This window comes from Amblyomma americanum, chromosome 6, assembly GCF_052857255.1.
Source record: "Amblyomma americanum isolate KBUSLIRL-KWMA chromosome 6, ASM5285725v1, whole genome shotgun sequence".
NCBI lineage: Eukaryota > Metazoa > Arthropoda > Arachnida > Ixodida > Ixodidae > Amblyomma > Amblyomma americanum.
In genome coordinates this window covers 118,406,266-118,418,160 of record NC_135502.1, presented here as the reverse complement: position 1 = coordinate 118,418,160, position 11,895 = coordinate 118,406,266, and the positions used below count along the sequence as shown (strand labels likewise).

General features: G+C 47.8%; 1 protein-coding gene across 1 annotated transcript; it reads left to right on the top strand.

The window, feature by feature from the left end:
* Nucleotides 1-1,048: 1,048 nt before the first annotated feature.
* Nucleotides 1,049-11,271, top strand: LOC144094043 (uncharacterized). Its single transcript, XM_077627900.1, has 2 exons — nt 1,049-1,556; nt 4,956-11,271. The coding sequence occupies exon 2, from the start codon at nt 4,959-4,961 to the stop codon at nt 8,319-8,321; it is 3,363 nt and encodes a 1,120-aa protein (XP_077484026.1). The 5' UTR covers nt 1,049-1,556; nt 4,956-4,958; the 3' UTR covers nt 8,322-11,271.
* Nucleotides 11,272-11,895: the final 624 nt, after the last annotated feature.

The following is an 11,895-nucleotide window of genomic DNA, read 5'->3' as shown; positions in this document are numbered from 1 at the left end:
TGCAGCGATGCTTCCGTCATATTCAAGGGGCCATGGAACCCGTGTTTTCTATTTATTATTTGAGGGGAGGGGTTCCAGGTAGTGAAGATGCTTCTGGTGTGAATATGGAATGGGGAGTGTATATGTAGTGCTGGAAATTAGCAAAAATGGCACACCATCGGTCCTTGCGAAATATAACGTAGTAGCGTTCTTTATTTACGTCAATTACAAGTACTGAACAGAATTCGCTATTGCTTCCAGCTAGGGGCGGATTTATTGTGGAATAAACGTTTTTAACACCATCATCATAATGAGAAACTGTTACAGGAAGTGATCGGGAGGTGGATTTATTGCACAATCTTGCAAGTTTTCCCCCCGAAAAATGAGGGCCAATTCGGTTTTCTCACACATTTCTTGTTAGAGGGGAGGCGCGTCCTGCCCATTTCAAAGCGCAACAAAAACAAACGAAAAGGAGCTCGCGAGGCGTCGGAGCGGCGAGGTTGTACGTAAAATACCCCGTCCTCATTCAAGAACGCCATCCTATCTATGCCTGTGCGCGACAGTGTGCAAGAAAACACTAACAAGGAAAAGGCGAGAAAACGCAACAAAGACAGAGCCCCGGCAGTGCGGCGTGGGCAGAGCATGAAGCGCCTTCGCACGGTCCTCCCCGTCTGACGCAAGGAAGCGGTCTCGGCGAAACAGGGGGCGGCGGGTGCCACCCGGCCATGGACCACATCCGGCCGTCACGTCAAGACACCATGCACGCGGGCCATGCATGCCTGCGTCGCGGCCCGTAATCAAAATGCCAAGGCCCACCGAAGCCAGCTAGGCGTCGCAAACACCGCACCAGTTCGCCTCCCGCCGCCGCAGTCGTAGCGGTGTCTCGCAGAGGGGAAGCACAAACAAGCAAGCGCGCAGCAATCTCGCGCCGCGGTCGGGCGCGCGCGCGGAGCGAAGCGCGGCTGGCGTCGCCCGCTGTCACGATCGTCACGATGTCGACAACCGACGGCGCAGCAGTGGCCATCGCGGCGGCGGCGCGCTGCAGTGGCCGCCGCCCGCGAGGTGAGGCACTTGCGCAAGCCGCTCTCGCCCGAGGGTTTCGTTCCTCCGAGCTCCGGCTGCGTGGTCCCCCGGCGCCCGAGCTCGAGCGAGTGCGTGTGCCGGGCAGCCCTCCTCCTCGGCCGCCCCCGTGGTGCGTGCGGCGCTCGCCCTCTCCCCCACTCCGCGCCGGTGCCGCTCGTGGCGCATTAAACCGGTCGGCCATCTGGGCTCGCGGCGCTAGCTAGATGGCGCCAGCGATCACGGCTACCAGGGTGGTGCTGCCTCACGGGGGTGGCGCGCGGCGGCCGCAGGCAGCGACGGCGGCGAGGCACAGGTGTTGCTGGCGAACGACGGCTGCTGGCTGCTGCGCCCGGTCGAGTCTGCGGCGGCGGTGGCGGCACCGAAGACGACGAGGCGTTCTTTTCGGCCTACCAACGAGCTTTCCCGCGCCGTGTTACTTATGTGTGGTCCGAGCCGATCTGCGGGTCGTCGTCTAGGTGGTTCGACGACCAGTCTTGCCGCGAGCCGCTGCCAAGGTAAGTGCTCTCCTCGCGGCCAGCGCTTGGCCGCCCGAGGGACCCCGTGACCACTAGCCGCCGCACTGGTGCCGTTATGATGGCGACTCACCTCGGGCCGCTGGCCCAGCCCCGGCGATCGCGCCGCTGGTCATTATTTACCACGGAGGTGCCGCCGGGTGGTCAGGGGCGGCCGGCCGGCATAATTAATGGACCACGCTGTATTTACCGGGCAAGTCGGCCCTCGCCGGCTCATAAGTGGGTGTTCGTGTCTGGTTCTCAGTTCTCCCTCTCTTGGTGGCGAAAGCTTACCACCCCCTCCTCTTTAGCTCGCGTTAGCGCGAGTGATTGATGACACCGTGCGAGGTGGGATCGCTTGTAATTCGCCTCTTATCGTCGCTTGAAACGGATCGGTACTTGCCGTATTCTTGCGGATTGATTAGGCCGGCGTGTCCTTACGGGAGGAGATATATCTGGAGGAGCGAGCGGTCATTCTTGCGTGTGCGTGCGGATGTTGTGCCAATACGGTCGCTACGTGCGTGCTTCATAAGCGGTGGGAAGGGCTTGAATCATTCTTTAGCGCCGTTCTCGTTTTTCTTCTTTCTGTTCCCTCAGCGTGGGGAAGGTGACTCAAGGGTCGGCCTCTACGCGGCACTGTGTTATAGAGCTTATGGATCAGCGCCACTGGAATTGTAAGCGAAGGAATGACTGCGAAGCCCTAAATGAAGCGGCGCACGACTCCCCTCTTTTGCACATGTTTTTAGAAACCGTGTAGCTGGGGCGGAAGGCATTCAGTTTTGGAGTGGGGATTGTCGCGCTGAGTCGTTTTCCTGCATTTTTTCCCAAGCAGTCAATGCCCGATTTTTATTTGCTTGGTGCCAATGTGCACGATATTTTACTCATGCACTTTATAGGTTGCCTCCAATTTGGATGAAACCGGTTATTTTTGTGGATTGTGGCCATATTATCAAAATAGGACATGCACAGCCTGGTGAATATAAAGTAAATATTCGTGCCAACATGGTGCCTGTTATCTTTGCTTATGCAGATGTGTCACAAAATTGTAGCTTGTTATGGCTTCGATGACCTTACCAGTTATTAAAGTTCTCACTGGCAGTGAATAACTGGACACATTTTTTTAGTATTTTTATTTTTGCAATTTACTTCTCTTTTGAACAAACCATCACTGCTTTATATCAAATTTTAAGCCATGCTTTTTAAAAAGCACTGCATTAAAGTGAATTTTGTACCCTGCGATTTGTTTGTGTGCTTGTAGATATGCCTTTCACTGTTATCTGCACATGATGTTCTTATGCAGTAGGTAATATATTTGTGAGTTTTGCACACCGGCGCTATTATACTTCTTTTTGGCATCACATTTGTATTACTCAGGAGCATTAGGCCCCATTAAATTTTACCTTTTCCTTCCAAGAGAAGCATATTTGCTTTTACTTTTTTTTCACCTTTGCTTATTTTTGTTATAATGACTGAATGTGCTGAGTCCTGTGATGAAGCTTAGTGCTTGCATTCAAATGACACAAAACGAAACATTGAACCCAGTGCAATACGAGCGCGAAAGCGAATTCAGAATACAGGATGTATCATATCCATGACGTATACACAGGCTCGTTTGTCGTGCATAGCCTGCGTTAAGCAATGAGGGAGTGCAGAAAACAGGGCACAGATGTACGGGTACCACGCACAGGTGTGGCCGAGAGGAGGGGGCGAGAGTAAACAAAACCAAAAATGCAGCCAGACGCAGAGCCACAGCACGTGCGTCTGCTGACCCAGCTTTCAACATCACGCGCACCTTGGACAGTGTGGCAGTGTGCCGTAGGCCTGCGGGCTCCACAAACAGCTGGCTTTTGCTCAGCGAATGTGCTGGCAGCCGGAAAGACCGCTAGTGCTGGATGGAAGATTTTATAAGGCAGCTTCTTGGGCCGCGCTTGTAACACAAGCCGTGCTTTTTATGTTGGGAGAAAAGGTAACCGAAGTCCTCCTAGTTGGCGAGTGTCTTGAGTCTGTGCTGCTCTTGCCTGTCATCACTCACTGAGCTGCAGTTCTCTTCAACATATGGCTGAAGGAAGCAGTTTTATGAATAATGGCCCAACTATTTGTCTATCTGTATGTGAGAATAATGTGCAGTGCCCGAACTTTGAAAACATCAGATAACACTTCTGAACCTCCAGCATCCTGCTATTAGTAGCGTCTGTGTTCTACAAATGTGCAGCAGTAAATTTGCTAGAAAGTAAGTTGTCGCGCATTTAAGAAGTACAAAATTAACCTACTATCGCACTGCCTCCCTGCTGTGTTTGTGGCAGCAATACTACATAAACTTAGAGAATATTTTCTGTAAATGTGGTTTTCATTATTCACCAAGGATTTCAGACTTTGCATAATGGAAAGAAAATAAATGACTTGAGTCCTTTCTGTATTTTGCATGATATGCTAGGCATTGTGGGTGTGGTGCACACCAGATCTGTGTGAAAAATCTTTTTATTTTTTTCTCTTCTTTTCATACCTGTTCTAAAAAATTTACTACAAAGCATTTAGCGATGCCCATTCTTTTAGCATAAAATTAGCTTCCAGTTTTAAAATAAAGCATGCTTAGCTTTGTCGCAAGTGTTCCTTCGTTTGGTCCTTTTAATTCACAAACATTGTAAGCAGAGTTGTCATATTGATTGCTATATATGGATTAAAGAATGCTGTGTTGCCGACCAATTTAAGGTTGCATATTATGCAGGCAGATACTTTAATTAGGCATCAGCTAACTTTAATTTTCTTTTGCTATTTTTGTTTGTTAAAGAGCACGTCTACAATTCAAGCACCATTATTGTGGGGATGGCTTAACGCTGCAGTGGATTAGGTCTGACCACCAGTGATACCTGCCTTCAGTGCGTCAATAAAGCACTTCATAAGCCACCATCCTGATTCTGAGTACAGCACACATGAGGGAATCCTAAAACCGTTGGAACATATTTTCATTCTTTGCACTTGCAATTGCCCTTCATATTTCTTGCAGACTGTCTGCATTACACAAAAGTAAATTGTGTGAATTTTATACTTTTAACAGAATTAAGGCCTGAATATGTTCCTGTGCTTGTGATGACCACCAAGTGAAGCAGCGTTGTAGTGTCATGTAGGTACTCAGCTTCTTACCAGAAACGGTATTGCACTAACTTGTTACTTACATAGTGGCCTTGTGGAAGAACAGAACACTATGATTAAGGGAATGGCCCAAAGGGTCATTGGCGGCACTCAGAACAGGTAGCAATAAATGGATTTTTTTTGGAAAAGGGACTCAGCTACAGAGTAATTGTTAGTCAAGGCAGTGTTTTTAATTGTTGCTTGTAATCGCTTCCAGTGATATTTTTAGCAATGATATCATTTATTGATGACGAATGCTTCTTATCTGTGCAGATCATGCCCGATGGCAACATGGACGTTGGCAGCAACAACAACAGCAATGCCAGTGATGGAGGCGATGCACCGAAGCACGTTTGTGGCCTCTGCTGGACATCGTTCAGCAGCCCAACAGAGCTGCAACAGCACTGCCTGCAATGCTTCTCTGAGGACTACTCAGTTTCGAGAGAATCTGAGGAAGAAGAGAGCCCATCCCCAGACAAAGCCAAAGACTCAGAAGCGCCTGTTGCCATGGAGGTACCTGATGATGCTGTTGACTGCGAAAACAGCCCCAGCCGAGAGGACTCTCCTTCTACCAGCTCCCTGCCTGACGGCAAAACACTGCACCTCTGTAAGTTGTGCCCCAAGACGTTCACCAATTATGGCAGCTACCGTCGACATTTGCGGATGCACTCATGCGGCCATCGGTACACATGCGACATCTGTGGGAAGCAGTTCTTTCGGCGCTACCTCTGGATCAAGCACTACGAGAAGATCCACAACAGCATGATGCAGAATATGTGCCAATGCACTGTCTGCGAGATGTGGCTGAAGAACAGTGACACCCTCAAGGAACACATTCGGACCAAGCACCGGTTCGCTACTGGTGCCACCAGTGATGTTGATCTTGTGGGTGACACTGCTGCTGTAAAGACACCCGTGGAAACCATAGTGCTTGACTCACTGTCTCTCCAGCCTATCAAGGACGGTGCAGATTCTAGTCCGCCAGACAGTGGAGATGCAGGTAGTGCCAAAAGCTTGAACGGAACCAAGCACCAGTGGATGTGTAATTTATGCTCCGAAGTGTTTGGGACGAAGGCTCAACTGATGAAGCACAAAGAGGACAAGCATGGTAGAAAACGTGTCTGGGCACCGAAGGCACCCACACCCGAGGCAGACGACACAAAACGGATGCGAATCGAGGAGGTAGCTAAGGAAGTCTTCCATGGCATGCTGTCAGAGTTTAGCCTCCAAGGTATGCTGTCTTCAGAGGCACAGAAGGTGAAGAAAGAACCCAAAACAGCGGAGCTAGTAGCAGCACCTACCTTCAGTCCAACTTTTCCAGGCACTGGGCTTTGTGATCCCACCAAGAGGGGCGTCTTCCTTTGCGAAGTCTGCAAGAAGACTTTTATAAATCGAAGCAGCTATTTGAGGCACAAGAAGATGCACACAGGCGTGCGTCCCTACACTTGTGAACACTGCTGCATGAGCTTCTTTCGCTCCGAGTCATTGACAACTCACAAGAAAAAGCATCTCTCTGGTGATCAGTTCAAGTGCTTTGTCTGCGGACACATTGCAGAAGGTGCTTCTGACCTGTCTTCCCATTTTTTATCTTCTCACTCGAAACTCCCGGAAGAATATGACAAAAACACAATAGTTCGTTCTCGGAGAGGTAGGCCATCAAAATACACCATGCTGCCTCAGCTTATGGGTCAGACGCCACCTCAGCACACTGCTGAGGAAGCTGTGCTTTGCGCTAAAAAACTTGAGCAAGGCAACCAAGACTGTGATGCGACTTCAGACGACACAGTTCTTGTTGGCCTCAACGGGGATGCAGACTCCCTCAACTCTGCTGCTGACAAATATACGTGCCTGGTGTGCTTTCAGTATTTTCCTGATGAACAGTCGTACTACGACCACCAGTGTAAGGATGATATGTCTGCTGTTTCAAAAGCCATGGAACAGCGAAAAGATTCTTCTAGTCAGGATGGAAGGGATGATGGGGTTGGGTTGACTGGTATGCCTCACACCTTTTTGGCCCTGGAGGTATGCGCTTTGTGCTCTGCCAAGTTCCCCACCAAGAAACATCTTCAGGAGCACATGTTAATTCACATCTGTCGTTACTGTGGTCGCTGTTTCAAAGAAACTGACATGCTGAGCAAGCATATTGATTCCGTACACAAGGAGCTTGTGCAGGCTCAGATCCACACTTGCTGCTGCTGCGACCTAACTTTAGAAGATGGTAATGCTCTAGTGGAGCACGTTCTCGATAAGCACAGCTCGATGCTGCCAAGTGTTGACATATCAGTCCAGAGCAATTCAGGCTTGCCTGATGTAGATCCTGAGATTAAAAAAACTCTTGAAGAATTTGCCAGCGCGACTAAACTAGGCACAGATAATCAACCTTGTGAAGCTAATAAGCAGGCTTACCATTGCGGATGGTGCAAGGAATTTTTTCCAGAGGTTCAGCAGATGGTAACTCACTTTCGCAATGTGCACAACATCATCAATATTGCGGGTGATGCAGGAAACAGTATTTACTCTTCCCATTCAGAGCACAGGCATGGAGCAACAACAAAAGAGTGCTTGAAGTGCTGTCAGCCAGTGATTGATTCGGTGCACATTTGCAGCGACAAGTCAGTTTGTAACTTGTGCCTGCGAACATTCGATAATCCTCAGAATGCACATGCACACCAGGAGCTGAGCCATCTCCTGGTGGATTGGTTTTGTTGTGATGCCTGCGATGCATGTGGTCCACGAGACGTTATGGAGAAACATGTGCTTTCACATATGTCAAAAGTTGGGAATCTCGTGGTTCCCGAGACTCCTTCCGAAGCCCATGTGCCTCCAGTGGGGAATTCTGAGCCTTTTCAAAAGGTTCGGGAAGCCTTCCTCAATTGGTGCCGCAATGGAACCTCCAAGAGTGCTGAAGTGAAGCACAGCTCCAGTTTGCCAAATGGAGAATCGGTTGGCATCCCAGCTGAGAAGCGAGTGAAGACAAGAAGTGAGATCCTCATTGAAGAAGCCAAGAGAGGTTTTCCTGCCCGCACCCATACCAGTCTCCTAGGCCAGGGCCAAGAGGATGCATCAGTAAATGGTGAGAAGAAGCATCAGCTGTCTAAAGACATCATTGAGCTCCTACCCAAAAATGGTGAAATCACCATGATCCCAATCAAGTCTGAACCCTCTGAGCCATTCTCACAGCTGCGTTCGGCATTGACAACTGCCAAGAAACGCAACTTGCCATCTACCTTTGACCGCAATGGAAACATCCTCAAGACACTTCTCGGCGAAAGGCGGTCACCCCTCAGCTGTTCAGACTACCCATGGGAGAAAGACGGGGGTGCAGCTGTTCTCAAACATGACAGCTGCGAAGCAGATGAACGAGCTGTGGCGTCTGACCCAGGGTTGCCCGAAGGTGAGCCAAAAAGTTCTCCTGCCAGTGACCAGGGAGCTGGTGGTGGCAGTTCCTCAAACATGGTGCTCAAGTGTGATGACTGCAAGCGGCTCTTCACCCACTACAGCAGCTGGAAGCGACACCGGAGGCAGCACCTTGGCATCAGCTCTCACACATGTGGCGAGTGCCAGCGCACTTTCTACCGGAAGGACCAATACGACAAGCACCTGCAATCCCACCATCACAAGAATGGAGCAGAAGCCTGATAAGGAGGCATGCCTTTCTTCTTCCGGTGCTCTAGGTTGTTCTTGTATTTATTGTTTTGCCGCTACCAAGCGGTTGTGCTTTCGTTTGTAGAAGTTTTTCTGTGCAAGGTGTGTGTGGCCAGAAAGGGGGCCCTGTGCGAAGCCTTCACACTTTGCCATTTGCCATTCACTACACTAGAAAGACAGCCATGTTGGCGGACTGCTCTTAAGGACCAACAAGCGAAAAGCAGAGCACCACACAAGCTAAACGTTCCGAGGGGCCCTAAAGAAACTAAAAATAAGAGCATGACAGTTTTCTACTAATATACTTGTTGAGAGCAAGAGAATCACAGTTACTCGTATACACACAGATGTTGCTTATAATATATATATATAAATATATACTATATCTATTTTTAACGGAAAAAAAAGAGCATTCTGATGGCATACTTGTATGGCATATTCCAAAGAGCTCTTGCCATCTAGTGTGAGAGTCTGTACCTTTGGCCCCACTCTTTCCTGCCCATGGTGCATTTATGTGTTGCACTGAAATCGTGATATCTTAGTGTCTGGTTGGAGTGCTTAGTGCTGTTTTGAATAAGTCAATATACCTTGTACAAACTCTATTCACTAGGTGTACTTCATGATGACAAGTGGCTGGAGTGATGTTTACTCAGCGGTGTTCTCTGTTTCATTTCCTTTTTTGTGTGTCGACAGAGACATGCCTCGGTGTGGTTCATTGTTGGAGGGTTCACCTTTATTGCACAGGGTAATATATAGTTGTAAGAGCTTACTGGGTGCCTGACTGTCTCTGACCACTCGGAACACTTTAGATCAGCACCTTTATTACATTGCGGAGAGGCATGGTCAGTGCATTCTGTATTCTGCCAACGTGTTTTGCCAACTTGACGGGGGACTCTACACGAGGGTCATCTTTTTGTTCATCTGAGAGGCTCCTTCTGCAGTACAATATGAAGTTTTTTATTTGTTATTTTTTATGGGCACACAGCAATGTGCATTTGTTTATGTTCACTTTGTTTAAGGGCTGTCTTACTGTATGCCTAAACGCTTGCTTCTTTTAAGGTTCGCATTCCAGTGGCGTGGTTTATTTATGCCTATGCGCTAGAGCCTGAGATGCTGCTGCTGGCATGTGAAACTGAGTTTTACTGTTGACACGCGTTGCAGCATATCACTGTTGGCAGCTTCCCTAGACCTGTGCCATGGTGCAGTGACCAAGTACGGAAACAGTTTAATATTTTGGGGTATCTTTGTCATGATGTACTGCACTATATATATTTTTTCCTCTTGCCAACATGTCCGCTTTTGTCATCCTTGTGTTCAGTAACTTCAGATGCCCCAAGAGCCGCGTCTTTCTGCAAGCCTAGTCTTTCTGGGGTGACATAATATTTATTTCTTCTTAGTTCACCATTGCACCAGTGTGTGAAACCTGAGAGGTACCACTGCATTTTGCTGCACTTGCTAATGGACTTCATCATAGATGCTATATGTATTCTTGTGCACTTTTTCTTGACATTCTAGTTTAAGCTGAGAAAACGTGGAGCAACTATTTTTGCACCGGTGCTTTAGTAGATGTACAATGAAGCTTGCCAGTGGAAATGCAGATGATTTGTCTGGAGGCTTTTTTTGTTTTGTATGCCTGTTGCATTCTTTAGTTTTTATGCCATCATTCCAAAGTGGGAAAGTGCACCATTAAAAATTCCACAAAGGCAACGACAGCACTTGTGGTATAGCTAGTCGTGTTATGAGTTTTTATTTAATATATTTATGGAAGAATAGAGAGCTTCTTTTTCTTTATTATTTGGGATGTTTCGCTGTTGTTACACCTGCATGGTTGATGATTCCTAGAAGTGGAGGTCGGCAATTCAAGTTGTTCATGCCTCTTCTGTTTAAGTAGTGGCTGATTTGTTTTATTCTTTTTTTTTCCATCTGTGTGAACATGAAGCACCGGCAAGGTTTTGCACCTTTTTTTTTCCAGTTTTTGTTGTTGGTGCACTCATTGGTACTGGCTGTACTTAATGTTGTTCAGCATGGAAGAATGTCAGTGCTGCTCAGGCCATTTTTAATGTGCAGTGGTACATGGTTGGCAACTCATAGTGGCTACTTTTGTCACAGCTGCTGTACCCTCTTGTGAGTAGCAGGAGCAGCCTTCTTCTGTGCTCCTGTGCTTGACATGGTCAGAGTGGCTGCAGAAAGATATCTCGTTGAGTCAAGAATAGCATTTAGCCAGACTCTAAATGCAGCACAGGTACTGTGCACGGCCTGTGACTTGTTGTATGGTCCTTTTGACTGCATGGTTCTTTTCAAGGTTCTGTCTTGTTAGGTATGCCAGTCAGTGTTTTGTTGGGCTGGGGTGTCATTGTTCTTTCAAGAAGGCTAAGCACTGTGAAGCCTTTCTGTGTCCTTGCCACTGCGCTATTGAGAGTTCCTTGTTGGTGTGTGACGTGCTCTCTGGTGTTGATCACACGCAGAGAGCTGAAGGAGTGAGTGAGTACAATCGTCCTTTCACAGGGTGTGTGCACATTGTCCGAAGGAGTGGTTGGTGTGCATTTACATCTAGGAATAAATACACAGGAGTGCTAAAGTCAAATAGCAAGTCAACCTAGCCAATCAGCACATTGTTTCAATCACCACACTACAAGCTGTAGTGTAACTACAACTGTTCCACATGTGATGAAGGTAGTTGTTGATGACCATTGCGGCACCATGTGTATGAGCTTTTTTGTCGAAGCTCTAGCTGCATATCTGTGCCACTTCAACTTAGCAGTGATGCTAGAATAAAAAGCAGTAATCAGAAGCCAAGTGACTTGATTTGGAATACGGCAATCACGTATTTACACTGTTTTGTGTATTTATTTAATTCCATTTTATATACAAAGCATTTTTGCATACAGGGTATTCAAATCATTTATGAGGTGATGTAACATTGAGGTAATAAATTACTTCTAGGAGAGCTTGTGTGTGTGTGTTGTTTGACTCCCCCCTAATTGCGCACTTCGTTGTGAGCGGGAACGAATCGCGCCTATTCTAGTCTGCTCGTATCTCTGCTCTAATGCGGCCGCGCTTGCACCCATTTGTTCTTTCCAGTTGTTCGTATGTGCCAAGTCGAAGGTGCACGACCTATGGAGACCCTTTACGGCGATTCTGCACCCTTCGGTAGCGGTAAATAAAACGGGCCACTGATGAACCCCGCACATTTGTGAAAACTTTGCACCGGTGGTTAACTGTATTTTGAGAAAGTAAAATTGAAATATGTGGCAAAGTGTTTTCCGGTGCGTACACAGCTCCGAAGAGCTGGATATGGCTCAAGCATGCCGGCGGAAAACGGTTCTAGTGCACAGCACGTCAGAGCGTCTAGAGTTCATAGAATTAATAGGATAAGATGGCTGTTGTGTTTATTCCTAGCATTTCTGAAAATAAACTGAGGTGGACTGCAAGACATTGTGGTGACAGCAGCTAGTCCCATGGCATCCTAATTGGAACATAATTGTATCAGTGTCCTGGAAGGGAAGAAAGGAAATTCGTGGCCATTAATCAGACAGTTCCCGGTGTTGACTACCATACACTGGGTGACAAA

Coding starts and splice junctions, on each gene's coding strand:
- LOC144094043 (XM_077627900.1), top strand. CDS start 4,959: ATGCCCGATGGCAACATGGACGTTGGCAGCAACAACAACAGCAATGCC.